The following is a 14,911-nucleotide window of genomic DNA, read 5'->3' on the forward strand; positions in this document are numbered from 1 at the left end:
TTACTATGGCAACGTTCCATTACAGGAGTTGATAGATTCCAGACAGATTGGTGCGAGCCGCCTAAACAGAGTCGAGTCTCTGGCTCCGACCGTGAAACAGAACACAACTGCCAGCGGGTGTGAACTCCTAGACACAGAGATGCAGGCCCTGCAGTCCGACTGGAAGCACTGGGAAGACAGCGTTTTCCAGACGCAGAGCTGCCTCGAGGAGCTCGTCAGCCAGATGGCCCTTTCAGAGCAGGAGTTCTCAACCCAAGTGGCCCGGCTGGAAAAGGCCCTGCAGGATTTTAATGCCCTTCTGGAAACCTGGTCCCAGCAACTAACCCTTCTGGAAGGCAAAAACACCGACAATGAAATAGTGGACTGCTGGCGCCAAGAAAAAGTAAGCCCGCTTTCTGGTTCTCATTGCTCTTTCTATTTTGAACTCGGATACTGCTTGGGGAAAAATAACATGTTAACAGAAAAACTGCAATAGCAAAACTTTGGGAACGTAGTTTTTTGTTTTGTTTTACTTCCCTCTCCTGACAAGATTTCATTTTTAAGGAATCATTGGGTAAAGAGATTATTTACTTGAACTTGAAGTCGTTTGTGATGGGGGCGTTTTATGCTTTTCACTTTTGTAGTGCAATAGGCTGTAATATCGGATTCAGCCCCTCAGACTGAAAAAATGGCCTCGGAGGCAGAAATAAACAAACCACCAACAGCTCTTTTCCCATTTGCTTTGTATTTTAAATGGCTATATTACTGCAAAGCAGCATTAACTGTTCCAGTTAATAGTCATTGCTGTGGTGCCTTTTCCTATTTGGGCTTATGCCCAGTTTGTCCTTGACATTTTTCTTTGTGTATTGGTTTATTACAACTTCTTATTAGGAGGAACCACTGCTCTTACCCTCCCGCCCCTTACCAATGTTTTTCTCCTCCCACCTTTCACTTTATTAAAGGCAGTCTTTTTGATTGAGGGACAGAGAAGATCTGGTTAGAAGTCCTACGTTTTCCTTTTTTTTGGATAAAGAAATAATCAATTTATATAGCTGAATCATTGATTCCCTTATAAGGTTGCAGAGTAAACTGGTTTCTATTTCTGTTGCATTACTTCAAAGTAGTTTCTTGCAAAGAGAGCCATGCAGTATTTGAAGCATTGTTTGTTGATCAGTGAATCAAATGTCCAACAAATCAACAGGACATCTCTTTCTTCTTAACCACCAAATAAAACTATTTGTCTCCTACTAATCCCCTTTCATATTATCCCCTTCTCATCACATTTAACTATCAAAATGGGTTGCATCAATCCATACTTTGAAGTAGGAATAAGGAAATCATAGCAGCACCATATGGTCAGTATTAGGGTACCATAATCTGGAAAAAAGTACCTTGTGCTCAGAACGATTTTCTTTCCTTTGTTTAAATGTCAACAGTGTAGCATTGGGAATACCAAAGAGGAAAACTTTTAAAAATCTAAAAACAAATTTCCAAATATTTGCATTATAATCACAAAATATAAATGATATGACTTTTGGGTTTTTTTATAATACTGGATTATGGGAGATTATAATTTAGTAATTGATTGATATCCAGTAATGCAATGACTATTCATAGATTTTACTTAAAATATTTAAATTTAAAGTTACTGAAATTAGTCTTTCTCAAGAAGTGTGTACCAGAAGGACCAGGTGAAAGGAAATTTCCAAGTAATAGTTTTACTTCCAAATCACTTCAGTTTAAAAATAGAAATGGATGTCACATTTTTTAAATACTTAGGAAAATGACTAATTCAGTCCGAAATACGCATTGTTTTCATTCATATTGCTATTTTCAGCTTCCTTTGATTTGACGTGATTTATACCTTGGATTTTTTTTCTTTGAGCCAAATTATTGGCTTTAGGAAGAAATACAATTTATGGCATGTAGAAAGAAAAGTCAGGTACAAAGCATTCTTATAATGCATATTTCCTGATTATACTACTATTTATGCATCTTCATGGACCATCTGTCTGCCATTAAGTGAATCAGAAACGTTTACCGTTTTCCTGCTCAGTTCCACTCTAAGAGAAGCATTTTCAGTGGTGTGGAAAGAAGTACATTCAACCAGAATAAGATTCATTTTTATCCCATTTGAGTTTTGATGTCTGCATCCAACTAATGTGACTAAAAATTTTAAATGGTATCCCTAAATTATGTACAGTACAAAAACCTTTAAATATAATGTTCAGGTTTTATTTAATAAAATCCCCAAAATATTTTAGAAAAAAAGTATCAGGTTACGTCTTTTCATTTGAAAAGGAAACCTAAGTTCTTCATAAATCCTTATAATATAAAGACAGCACATATTACTTTAAGACCTCCTCATCATGCTCTGGGTTGTAATGTGTTAACCTAGTGTTAATGCTATTTTAGAGTTAATGCTATTTTAGAAGGCAGTACATTTTTGAGATAAATTCTGACAGAACTGGCTTTATTTATTTACCTAGAGATTTCTGAGTCACATAGGATTGTTAGACAATGTCCCCAGGTTTATTACAATCAAAATATTAATGTTAATTATCTGAATATAATGATAAAATCATTATGATTTAAGGAATTACAAACTTAAGTGTGTTTGCTTTATAAATTATTTATATCACTGTCTGTCTCCACCTCTAGACTGTAAGCTTTCTTGGGACAGGGAACATGTCTGTCAATTTGGGTGTATTGTACTCTTCCAAGTGCTTAGTATAGTGCTCTGCACATAGTAAGGGCTCACTAAATACCATTGATGATTATGATGATTTGTCCTTTTTATTTGTAGAAGACATTATTGTTGGTGTTGCTATTCAGTAGTGCTGGTTTAACTGAAAAGACTGATGTAATAATAATAATTGTGGTATTTGCTAAGCACTTACTGTGTGCCAGGCACTGTAATAAGCACTGTTTGCACCAAGTACTCTCTCCCTTCTAGACTGTGAGCCCGCTGTTGGGTAGGGACCGTCTCTATATGTTGCCAACTTGTACTTCCCAAGTGCTTAGTACAGTGCTCTGCACACAGTAAGCACTCAATAAAAATGATTGAATGAATGAATGGTTGGATATAAGCAAATGGGGTTGGGCACAGTCCCTGTCCCATGTGGGGTTCACAGTCTCAATCCCCATTTTACAGATGAGGTAACTAAGGCACAGAGAAGAGAAGTGACTTGCCCCCGGTCACACAGCAGACATGTGGTGGAGTGAGGATTAGAACCCATGACCTTATGACTCGCAGGCCTGTTCTCTCTCCATTATGCCATGTTGCTTCTCTTTATAAAAAGCTTTCCTTCCAGGGAAGTGCCCAAATGTTTTTCAGCTTTAAATATCAGTAGGGCCTGTCCTTTATTGGCCTCTGCCTCAATCTATCATTTTTGTTTTAAATTAGAACCCCATGTTTTAACGCCACATTTTGATTACCACATCCCAGTTTAGCCTCCCTACCAATACCGTCATTGAAAATATCATTTGAAGTTGTTTCTCCTGAAGGCATTTCTATTTTTCTTTTGTCTCTATATTTGGGAGTAGAAGGGGCTCACTACAGCTCTCCATTTAGCAGGTGTTTACATATTCTACGGTCATCCTTTGTCCAAACATGATTGAGAATTGTGTTGCAACAAGCAGCATCATTTATCTGGTGGACTTGGTGACTAGCCACAAAATCCCTTGGGGAGCTCAACCATGTCCAACAGCTTCAACTACTGTACCTTCCCAGGTGGCTTCCAAATCTACCTTGATAGTCCTGCTATCTTCTGATCTCTCTCCTTCTCCGAAATCTTATGTTTACTTTTCCCTCCAGAAGCTCTCTTTATGTATAACCCACTGGCATACCACAGTCAAAATGTCCGTAATCCAACTCCTCATCTTATTTGTTGAATGTGCCCAACATTGTACTGTACTTCACTATGTACCCATTACTGTACTAAGCACTAGGGAGAGGAGATAATCAGGTTGGACCCAATCCATGTCCCACATGGGGCTCACAATCATAATATCCGTTTTACACATGCGGTAACTGAGGCACAGAGATGTGAAGTGACTTGTTCAAGGTCACACAACAGACAAGTGGCAGAGCTCGGGTTAGAAACCAGGTCCTTTGGCTCCCAGTCCCATGCTGTACTCTTCCCACTTCTTTTAATTAATCAATCAGTATTATTTATTGAGTGCTTACTGTGTGCAGAACACTGTCCTAAGCACTTGGGAGAGTATAATACATTAGTAGACATGATCATTGCCCACAAGGAGCTTATAGTCTTCTCCACTACTTTCATAGCATCAACATTATCATCGTCATCATCAACAATAGTATTTATTGAGCACTTACTGCAGAGCACTGTATTTAGCACTTGGAAGAGTACAGTACAGTACAACAGAATGACATTCCCCTGCCTGCAGTGGAAAGTAGCATGGCCTAGTAGATAAAGCATGGGCCTGGGATTCAGAGGACGTGGGGTCTAATCCCGCTCCGCCACTTTACTGCTGTGTGACCTTTTGGCAAGTCACTTAACTTCTCTGTGCCTCAGTCAGCTCATCTATAAAATGGAGATTAAGACTGTGAGCCCCATGTGGGAAAGGGACTATGTACAAACTGATTAGTATCTACCCCAGTGCTTAGTACAGTGCCTGGCATATAGAAAGCACTTAAGAAATACCATTAAAAATGAGTTTACAGTCTAGAAGGGGAGACAGGCATTACTATAAATAAATAATTTCTGATATTCGGAAATATTCTGATTTCCGAATTGTACTTTCCAAGCATAGTACGATGCTCTGCACCTAGTAAGTGCTCAATAAATATGAATGAATGAATCCCTTGGGAGAGTTTGTAGACATGTTCCCTGCCCTCAATGAGCTTACAGTTTTGGGGGGGTGGAGCTTCATGAGGCATTCTCCATTCTTCACATGGGTGTACATTGTGAGTGCCCTTTTGGGACCCTAGTGGAGCCATGTTTATCATATTAAGACCTAAGACTTCAGTTGATTCTTGATTTAGTGGCAGTGTTCTTCCAGTTAGGAACCTCTCTGCCATCCTCCTGGTATTTTTCTGTTTTGCTATTTTCTTCCAACTATCACCACTTATAGCTGATTGGCACCTAATGCAAGAGTGCATTTGGAAGATGTCATCAGTCCTTGCAAAGATGGCATTAGGGAAGAGGTTTTTGTAGTATCAGTGGATTTAATTGACCTATGATCTCCATCGGTAGGTGTATTTGAGAATGCTCTATATAAATGAAATTGATCCAAATGGGCATTAATAATAATAATAATAATAGTAATAATAATAAATAATTATTATGGTATTGTTAAGCGCTTACTATGTGCCAAGCACCGTTCTAGGTACTGGGGTAGATACAGGGTAATCAGGTTGTCCTATGTGGGGCTCACACTTTTAATTCCCATTTTACAGATGAGGTAACAGAAGCACAGAGCAGTTAAGTGATTTGCCCAAGGTCACACAGCAGACAAGTGGTGGAGGTGGGATTGGAACCCATGTCTTCTGACTCCCTAGCCCGTGCTCTTTCCATTTAAGCCACACTGCTTCTCATTAACCAATTTAATTTATTTTTCTCTTCTGGTACTTTCTAACAGGATATACTGGAGGCTCTGAGGAAAGCAGAACCTGTTACTGATGAGCTCAAGGCTCATTTAAATGACCTTTGTAGATTTTCCAGAGACCTGAGTCCATACAGTACAAAGGTGTCTGGATTAATTAAAGAATATAACAGGTAAGTGGGTATTTTATTGATTGTTAAAACAATTTCTCTCATTTATTTCCTCAAGATCAATCAATTGATTAATCTTATTGAGCACTGACTGTGTGCAGAGCACTGTACTGAGTGCTTGGGAGAGTACAATATAACAAACAGACACAGTCCTGCCCACAGTGAGCTTCTACTCTAGAAGGGGAGACAGACATTAATATAAATAATTTAATAGATAAATAAATTACAGCTACATACAGCATATATGTGCTGTGGGGATGGGAAGGAGGATGAATGAAGGAGCAAGTAAGAGCGGTGCAGAAGGGAGAGGGAGAAGGAGAGGACGGCTTAGTCAGGGAAGCCTTCTTGGAGAAGATGTGCCTTCAATAAGGTTTTGAAGTGGGCAAGGGCAATTATCTGTCAGATATGAAGAGAGAGGTCATTCCAGGCCAAAGGTAGGATGTGGGCGAGAAGTTGGTGGTGAGATAGACAAGATTGAGGTACAGTGAGAAGGTTAGCATTAGAGGAATGAAGTGTGCGGGCTGGGTTGTAGTAGGAGAATAGTGAGGTGACGTAAGAGAAGACAAAGTGATTAAGTGCTTTAAAGACAATGGTGAGGAGTTTTTGTTTGATGTGGAGGTGGATGGGCAACCACTGGAGTTTCTTGAGGAGTGGGGAAACATATTCTGAACGTTTCTTAAGGAAACTGATTCGGGCTGCAGAATGGAGTATGGACTAGAGTGGGGAGAGACAGGAGGCAGGGAGGTCGGCAAGGAGGCTGATACAATAATCAAGGTGGGATAGTAGAAGAGCTTGCATTACTTTAGTAGCAGTTTGGGCAGAGGGGAAGGGGCGTATTTTGGTGATGGTGTGAAGGTAGACCTGACAGGATTTAGTGATGGCTTGAAAGTGTGGGTGGAATGAAAAAGAGGAGTCGAGGATAATGCCAACATTATAGGCTTGTTAGGAAGGATGGTGATGCTGTCAATGGTGATAGGAACGTGAGCAGAAGGACAGGGTTTGGGTGAGAAGATAAGTTTAATTTTAGCCCTATTAGATTTGAGGTGATGGGTGGACATCCAAGTAGAGATGTCTTGAAGGCAGGAGGAAATACGAGACTGCAGAGAGGGCGAGAGATCAGGGCTGGAGATGTAGATTTGGGTGTCATCAGCATAGAAGTGATAGTCGAAGCCTTGTGATCATGTACAGTATAGCAGTGCTGGTGGACACGTTTCCTGCTAACAGGGAGCTTACAGTCTAGTGGGGGAGACATACTTTGATAGAAATAATAAATTACAGATATGTACATAGGTACCGTGGGGCAAGATGATTCAAATGAATTCTTTCTTAATAGTAATTCTACAAATTTATAGCTTTCCTGCCCCATGTTTCTCTCTCTATCTCTAATGCTAACCCCGATTGTCTTAATTTTTTTAGTAACTCATCAGTTGGAAATATTTAAATATACTTTTTGATAGCTATAAAGTTAGGACCTAATGCCCATAAGCTTCCATTTGAGAAAATAGTGTAGTATATTTTAGCTTGAGTTTAAATAGAAAAAAATGTTATTTTTAACAATATTTGATTTGCCTTCATTTTTCTCTTAATTTTTTCTCCCTAACACAATGGGTTTAGTCTTTGTTTACAAGCCTCAAAGAGATGTCAGAGTAAGGAGCAGACCCTGCAGCAAAGATTTCGCAAAGCCCTCAGGGACTTCCAACAGTGGGTGATCAATGCCAAAATCACCACAGCCAAATGTTTTGATTTACCTCAAAGTATAAGTGAAGCATCAGCAAGTCTGCAGAAAATACAGGTAACAGTGTCATGCATCGATTGAAACAACTCAGTGGTATTTATTGAACACTTACTATGCACAGAGCACAAAGGACAGAAACCCCACAACCCAACCTAACATTTGCCCCTGCCGGCCACCCCCTCTAAGCTTTGCACTAAGCAAGTTGGATATTTAAGCACTTGACTCAAAGAAACCTGACTCCTCTCAAAAGCTTGACAGAAAAAAGTCCCTGAAAGAAGAGTCACTTCTACTTCCAGAATTAGCTGTGGAAGTTTGGAGTAGCTGTTGTGCTTGTTGCTTGACAGCTCTCCCTTCTGTATGCTGCACTTTCTGTTTTACTGCTTTGCATTTACTTAGTCTAGGGTTGCTGTCATAATAGTAATAATAATAATAATGGCATTTGTTAAGCGCTTACTATGTGCAAAGCACTGTTCTAAGTGCTGGGGGGGATACAAGGTGATCAGGTTGTCCTGCGTGGGGCTCACAGTCATCATCCCCATTTTAAAGATGAGGTAACAGAGGCTCTGAGAAGTTAAGTGACTTGCCCAAGGTCACACAGCAGACATGTGGCGGAGCCAGAATTCAAACCCATGACCTCTGACTCCAAAGCCTGGGCTCTTTACACTGAGCCACTCTGCTTCTCAATTGCTTTGTGATCAAGGATACACAGCACAGGTTTGGCAGCCCTCTGAGGCCTCCAGCAGTTGTGTGCACATCTCCATTCATGCAGGTGCACATATTTTGCATGTGTCTTTTTTTCTGGGGCAGTCATTTAGAGTTTCTACACACTGATATAAGGCAACACTCCCCAGTCCATTTGGAAAAACTTGTGCCATGTATACTTTTTTCACAATGAACACCAAGTACTCCCCATCTCCCTTGCTCAATCTTCATCCTTCCAACATTAACATTGAAGGAAAACTGTGGGGGTCTGCAAGAGTCCATGAGATGAAACTTATGTTTACAATTTCTACATTGGCCATTGTGGTCATGAGTGCTAAAAGCACCTGCAAACAATCATGGACATGACTATTAGGTCCTTTTCTTGTACTAGGTTCCCAATTCCCTGGATCATGGAAGCAGGGAGACCACAATCTTTGTGGTGTAATAAGAACGGGACAAAACCACCCAGGAACATCCCAGGTTATGTGAAAATGTCATAGCTTCAAGGCAAATAAGGGTGATGCTGTAGCACTCATTAATTCTATCAGGGAGCATTGTCTAAGGCCAGAAACAGAGAGGTGCTACAGAACCTTTGTTTTCATTTCTCTGATTTTGTGGTGATGAGGTAAGATATGCTGAAGAGCATCAGTGGTATTGAAACATTTGTGATTTCGAAGGCTGCATGCATACCTGTTATGGTTGTTTTCTTTCTAGGAATTTTTATCTGAAAGTGAAAATGGTCAACACAAATTAAACACAGTGGTGTCGAAAGGAGAGCTGCTCAATGGTCTTCTTTCAGAAGAGAAGGCTAAAGATGTCCAGATCAAAGTTGACAGGGCTAAAGAAGACTGGAAAAATTTCCACTCTCATCTCCACCAAAAAGAATCTACTCTGGAGGTAATGAACCTGACAAATGGAACATCTTTCCCACAGATTCCCGAGAAACTTCATGTTCAGTGTTCCCAGGTCCCCTCCTTGGTTATTACTGGTAATTTCCTCTCACAGAGGATCTTTTCAGAGTAGAGATAGCAGCGTGGCTCAGTGGAAAGAGCCCGGGCATGGGAGTCAGAGGTCGTGAGTTCTAATCCCAACTCTACCACATGTCTACTGTGTGACCTTGGGCAAGTCACTTAACTTCTTTGAGCCTCAGTTACCTCATCTGTAAAATAGGGATGAAGACTGTGAGCCTCATGTGGCACAACCTGATCACCTTGTACCCCCCCAGCGGTTAGAACAGTGCTTTCCACATAGTAAGCGCTTAACAAATGCCATCAATCAATCAATCAAGCAATTGTATTTATTGAATGCTTACTGTGTGCAGAGCACTGTACTAAGCGCTTGGGAAGTACAAGTTGGCAACATATAGAGACAGTCCCTACCCAACAGTGGGCTCACAGTCTAAAAGGGGAATCATTATTATTATTAGATAAGAAGCCACAAAGGAGGAGGTTAACATACTGTAATGTAGCTATGGAGTTGGTTATTTGGAGGTTTAAACCATTGTGTTTAAACTTCCTCTCAGGGTTACACCTGGAGAGTTTCCAGTACTCTGCCAGTCTCAACTATGAGAGGGAGAGTCAAGACGAGCCCTACCTATTCCATTCCTAGCTTGGACAGTGGCAGGCGAGTAGAAGGCAATTTGATACAAGTCAAAACACACCTGTGTGTGCTGTGCAACAGAGGCTTGGGAGAGAGGCAAAGATAGATACTCGTGTTTATTGCATGGAAGGAGGCAAACCACTTAACGTACTCCTTATTCCGCTGTGGGTTGAAGATGACAAGACAAGTTGTAATACAAGGAGGAAAATCATCCTTTAGGATTTGATAAAGTCAAGCTAACCCTCTAATATAAGCTAACCCTCCACCAGAAGCAGCGTGGCTCAGTGGAAAGAGCACGGGCTTTGGAGTCAGAGGTCATGGGTTCGAATCCCGGATCCACCACAAGTCTGCTGTGTGACCTTGGGCAAGTCACTTAACTTCTCTGAGCCTCAGTTACCTCATCTGTAAAAATGGGGATTAAGACTGTGAGCCCCACGTGGGACAACTTGATCACATTGTGTCCCCCTCAGCGCTTAGAACAGTGCTTTGCACATAGTAAGCGCTTAGCAAATGCCATTATTATTATTATTATTATTATTATTATTATATTAAATTTTATTTTACTTTGTGGATCCACAGGTAAAGAAAACTAGAATTCACTTCTCTCTTCAAACTGCCTCAATCTGAGGGATCCCTGGAGGATAGGAGATTAGGAGCGTTTATAGTATGCCTAGTGCCCTTTGGGAGTCAACAGGGAGGAGTCTGCTGTGTTCTGATCTGTAGGACTTTCCAGAATTTCCAAATACTGGGAGGCCTCTGAAAGTAGAAAAAGAAGCACCCCATCCAGTGGTTTTCTGGGCAAGAAGGGACCAGCCTATCCCAGAACCAACCATTCAAGAAGTTATAGCTGCTCACTGAACTTGCTATGGTGGCTGTCTCAGTGGTCCCTGAGCCTAGCAGACCAACGTGTGGCTATAAGCTTTGTGTGGTGTCGAGGAAAAGTTGCAGAACCATCCTTCAGCACTGGCTTTTTTTTATATGTTATCTCACTGCATATCTTTTCTATAGAATTTAAAGATCCAAATGAAAGATTTTGAAGTAACAGCCGAGCCTCTGCAGGATTGGCTGAACAAAACTGAGAAGATGGTGCAGGACAGTAGCAGTAGGCTTCATGACCTACCCGGAAAGAGGAGAGAACAGCAGAAACTTCAGGTGATTAAAGACATTGTCCTCTGTCCTGATCCCATGTTCAGTCAACACGAGATAAAAATAATGCATGCTGATCGCAGTGGAGTTCCGCTTCCTTAGTACATGTGCCTGGAACTTGGGTATATTTTATCAGATTCAGGCAGGTTTATGTTCACTGATTTTGCTTCAAACTATAACCTGTCCAATCCCTTGGTGCTGTATTATATGTACTATAGGTTTGTAAACAAAAGGATCTCTCACTGTATTTGTTGCTCGCTAAGATGTTAAGTTATACGTTATTAGGGCTGCTGCTTTTGTATGGCATGCCGCTCTGTACCCTTTAATAGTAACTTGCTTGTGCTTTACAGTCTGTTCTTGAAGAAATAAACTGCCACGAGCCTCAGCTCCACAGGCTAAAAGAGAAAGCTCAGCAGCTGTGGGAGGGACAAGCTGCCAGCAAAAGCTTTATGCACAGAGTGTCTCAGCTGTCTTCTCAGTATCTAGCGCTAAGCAATTTAACTAAGGTAATGCACCCCGTGTGCCTAAAAGCTGTGAATCTGATCATAATATAACCTAATTGGGAAAATGTATTTTTAAAAATCTGGAACAGTGCAATTGATTCCTGCTGTTGTGTCATACAGTGTGTCTGGTCTACCTAGCCTACAGTATGCTACTGCCAATGGAAGAGAAAAGTGTTCTGTTTATGCTATGTTTGCAGAAGAGATAAGTGTCATGCTTATGCAGTGTATGCCAAAGAGACAGGTGGTGTGTCCGTGCCATGTACGCTGAGCTAATGGCTTGTTTCATCTCCTTACTACAGTTGTCTGAAAAGAACAAAGCAGAGATTCTGTTGCATAAAATTGGGATCTAATTGCTCATAATAGTCTTAAGAATATGTTGTACAGGTACTCGACAAAGGTTTTGGCTCCGAAGGCATTACTCCTGATTATACGATTGCATTTAGAAGTTATTTTCCATTCCAAATTACAAATCCGTTGCTTTAGAAGAGCATGAATATTGAAGCAGTTTATCTCTATGTGGAGTAAAATTATTTGGATTATATAAATGATCAAAAGTTTAAAAGTAACAAGCAATTTACATTGAGGAATTTTAAGTAAGATATTAGTTTAAAAGTCAGTACATAAAGTAGGCGTTTTAAGTATAATTTTATTAGCAGCCCATAAAGTGTAATAATTAAATGTGTCCATCTCTAAGTCCCGTTCAATTTTTGTGGCAAGTACTGAAATGAAAACTGGCACTGATAGTTGTTAGGCTTAGCTCAGAAATCAGTGAATATTTTGGCCTCACAGACCAAAAGTGGTTTTGAACTCTTCCTGAAATGTAATTCTGCATGTCATATAAATCTAATAGAAAATGTAATGAGAATGTCTGAAAAGTAAACTGCTTATTTGCCAGGTGGTCTTTACATTTGTGAGCCAAATAAAGCAGTTTCTCTTTCTGCAGTATATTTATTTGCAAATAAGATGATATTTTTTTGTTCTCCTCAATAATAATGGCAAAACTCTATAGGAATGTGTAGATGAGCATATATTTTGACTTTCAGGAGAAAGTTTCAAGGCTTGATAGAGTTGTTGCAGAACACACTCAGTTTTCTCTTGGTGTTAAAGAATTACAAGACTGGATGACTGATGCAATCCATATGCTGGAATCATACTGTCATCCCACTTCTGACAAAAGTGTTCTAGACAGCCGAATGTTAAAGCTGGAGGTAGGTACAGGATTCTGGAATTCTCTTTCTTGAACTCTCCCAGGGGTATTTCTTATAGGGGAGGTGGATTCATCAACCTTGAAGATCATTGATACCGTTTTGATTTGGATTAGAGACCTAAAAGTTAGTGAAAGTTGTAAGTTTATATCCTGTATTCTTCGATAAGGAACACCCACTACGAGCACATAGTATCATCAGGCTTAATTCTGTTGCTGCTAAAGGTACAGAAATACTAATTCAACCAACAAATTGTTTCCATATAGATGAGCATCCCTGAATGTATGCATGTAGTTATTACATCCTGTATTCATGTATGTGTATGTCAGATACCATACATGCTCAAAGAGGATCCATCTGGAAAGCTTTGATTTCTTTGAAATCGATTGTTTGATTGGACATGTATTTGCATCCTGATCTACAATTTGAAACTGAAATTCATTATATTTACCTATTTGTCCAAACCTCTCATAACTTGCATCATTTTCATTGCCCTATTGAAGTACTTATTGTTTGGAAAACATGTTCAGGATCGTGACTTGTGTACAATGGAAATTTGACCTGACATTCTGGCTCCCCACAGATTCTATTTTATGGAAGACTCAGATTATACAAAGCTCCGTCTATCCTCAAAGACATCCCATTCTTAAAAAAAAAAAACCACCCACAAATGCCCTCATACACTCCCTCCCCTCCAATACTTTCAACAATGTATTAACCAAACAATAAGGCACATATGATACATTGTAAAGGAAGTTGTGTCTTGTTCCCCTCTCCGTAGTGACTCTGGGAGATTCTCAGGCCAGGAAACAGAAAGTGACAGTGCCAGGCAGAATGACAGTGGGGACCAGACAACCATTGTTCATCTTTGCTTTTTCGTATAGCTTGCTCCCATAGGAATCCACATGATCCAAACTTGCTTTTCCCAACTATAGCAGTAGGTATAGGCCAGAAACTTTAGTTGGGGCAATTTCTTCAAAAGAAGAGGGGAGTAAAGTTCCTTTGCTTTACAGGCTCTCCTCTCAGTGAAGCAGGAAAAAGAGATCCAGATGAGAATGGTGCTGACAAGAGGAGAATTGGTCCTGCAAAACACCTCTCCAGAAGGGGTCCCCACCATTCAGGGGCAGCTACAGGCTGTTAAAGATATGTGGGCTGCTCTTTTGACCACGGGCATTCGATGTAAAAGGTAAGTGATGTTGAGGATAGAAGGAAAAGTAGTCATTGGAATCTGGCATTTAAAGACCTTGTTAACTTACTGCATTCATTAACTCAGATATATTTTAAAGTAAAATAGCAGATGCTGTTTTGCCTGAAAATGGAACTACTGCCTTCTGATGCTGAATCTGGCCTCCCTATGTTTTCCCCATACTGAAAGGCTTTAGAAAAGTTATTTTCAGGAGAATGTCCTCTTACCCTTTAAAGCCGAGGAACAGAAGCATATACGCTCCTCCTAATACTGTGAGATCTGTCAGGGCAAGGCATCATTCATACCAACTCTGTTGGATTGTACAACCCCATTGCTTAATTCAGTGCTCAGCACCCAGGAAACACACAGTAAATGCCATTGACTTATGTCAAAATAAAATTGAGATCCATGAAATTCAAAAAATCCCCTGTTAAGAAATATTTATTCAGCTCTCTAAAGTAGATGTCATAATCAGTGATTTGTATTTATTGAGCACTTACTGTGTATAGAGCATTGAACTAACTTTTTGGAAAAGTACAATATAATAATTGCTAGACACAATCCCTACCTTCAAGGAGTTTAGATTTTACAGTGAGAGGCAGACATTAAAATAAATTATGGATAGCAGAAATGGAAGCATATTAGTATATGAACATAACGAGTGCTTTGAGGGTCAGTAGGGGTGGGGTGAATGTTGAGGGCAACAGATCCAAATGCATAGATGATATAAAAGGGAGAGCAAATAGAGGAAACTAGGGTTTAGTCTGGGAAGGCCTCTTGCCAGAAATCTGATTTTTAGTATGGCTTTGAACGTAGGGGGAATGGTGGTCTGGCACATATGAAGAGGGAGGGAGTTCCAGGCCAGGTGCAGGGCATGGGCACAGGATTGGTGGTAAGCTAGAAGATATTGCTTAGAACAGTGCTTTGCACATAGTAAGCACTTAATAAATGCCATCATTATTATCGAGTTACAATGAGTGGTTGGTGATAGAGGAGAGCAGTGTGAAGGATGGATTGTTGAAGGATTTCAGTAAGGTAAGGGAGAACTGATGAGTGCTTTACCCATGATGATGAGTTTCTGTTCATTGTTCATATGGATGGGCAACCAGTAGAAG

General features: G+C 40.3%; 1 protein-coding gene across 5 annotated transcripts in view; it reads left to right on the plus strand.

Annotated features, from left to right (window-relative positions):
- The window catches only part of SYNE1 (spectrin repeat containing nuclear envelope protein 1), a 503,300-nt gene that overhangs the window by 251,881 nt on the left and 236,508 nt on the right, over window positions 1–14,911 (plus strand). For all 5 annotated transcript variants that reach the window (XM_038770126.1, XM_038770112.1, XM_038770118.1 and 2 more), the window contains 8 exons: window positions 26–382; window positions 5,587–5,723; window positions 7,335–7,512; window positions 8,872–9,054; window positions 10,765–10,908; window positions 11,253–11,408; window positions 12,449–12,613; window positions 13,624–13,796. In XM_038770126.1, the coding sequence (XP_038626054.1) occupies window positions 26–382; window positions 5,587–5,723; window positions 7,335–7,512; window positions 8,872–9,054; window positions 10,765–10,908; window positions 11,253–11,408; window positions 12,449–12,613; window positions 13,624–13,796 (1,493 nt within the window). The remainder of the gene's footprint in view (window positions 1–25; window positions 383–5,586; window positions 5,724–7,334; window positions 7,513–8,871; window positions 9,055–10,764; window positions 10,909–11,252; window positions 11,409–12,448; window positions 12,614–13,623; window positions 13,797–14,911) is intronic.

The sequence above is a fragment of the Tachyglossus aculeatus genome, chromosome 2 (genome assembly GCF_015852505.1).
Source record: "Tachyglossus aculeatus isolate mTacAcu1 chromosome 2, mTacAcu1.pri, whole genome shotgun sequence".
Taxonomy (NCBI): Eukaryota; Metazoa; Chordata; class Mammalia; order Monotremata; family Tachyglossidae; genus Tachyglossus; species Tachyglossus aculeatus.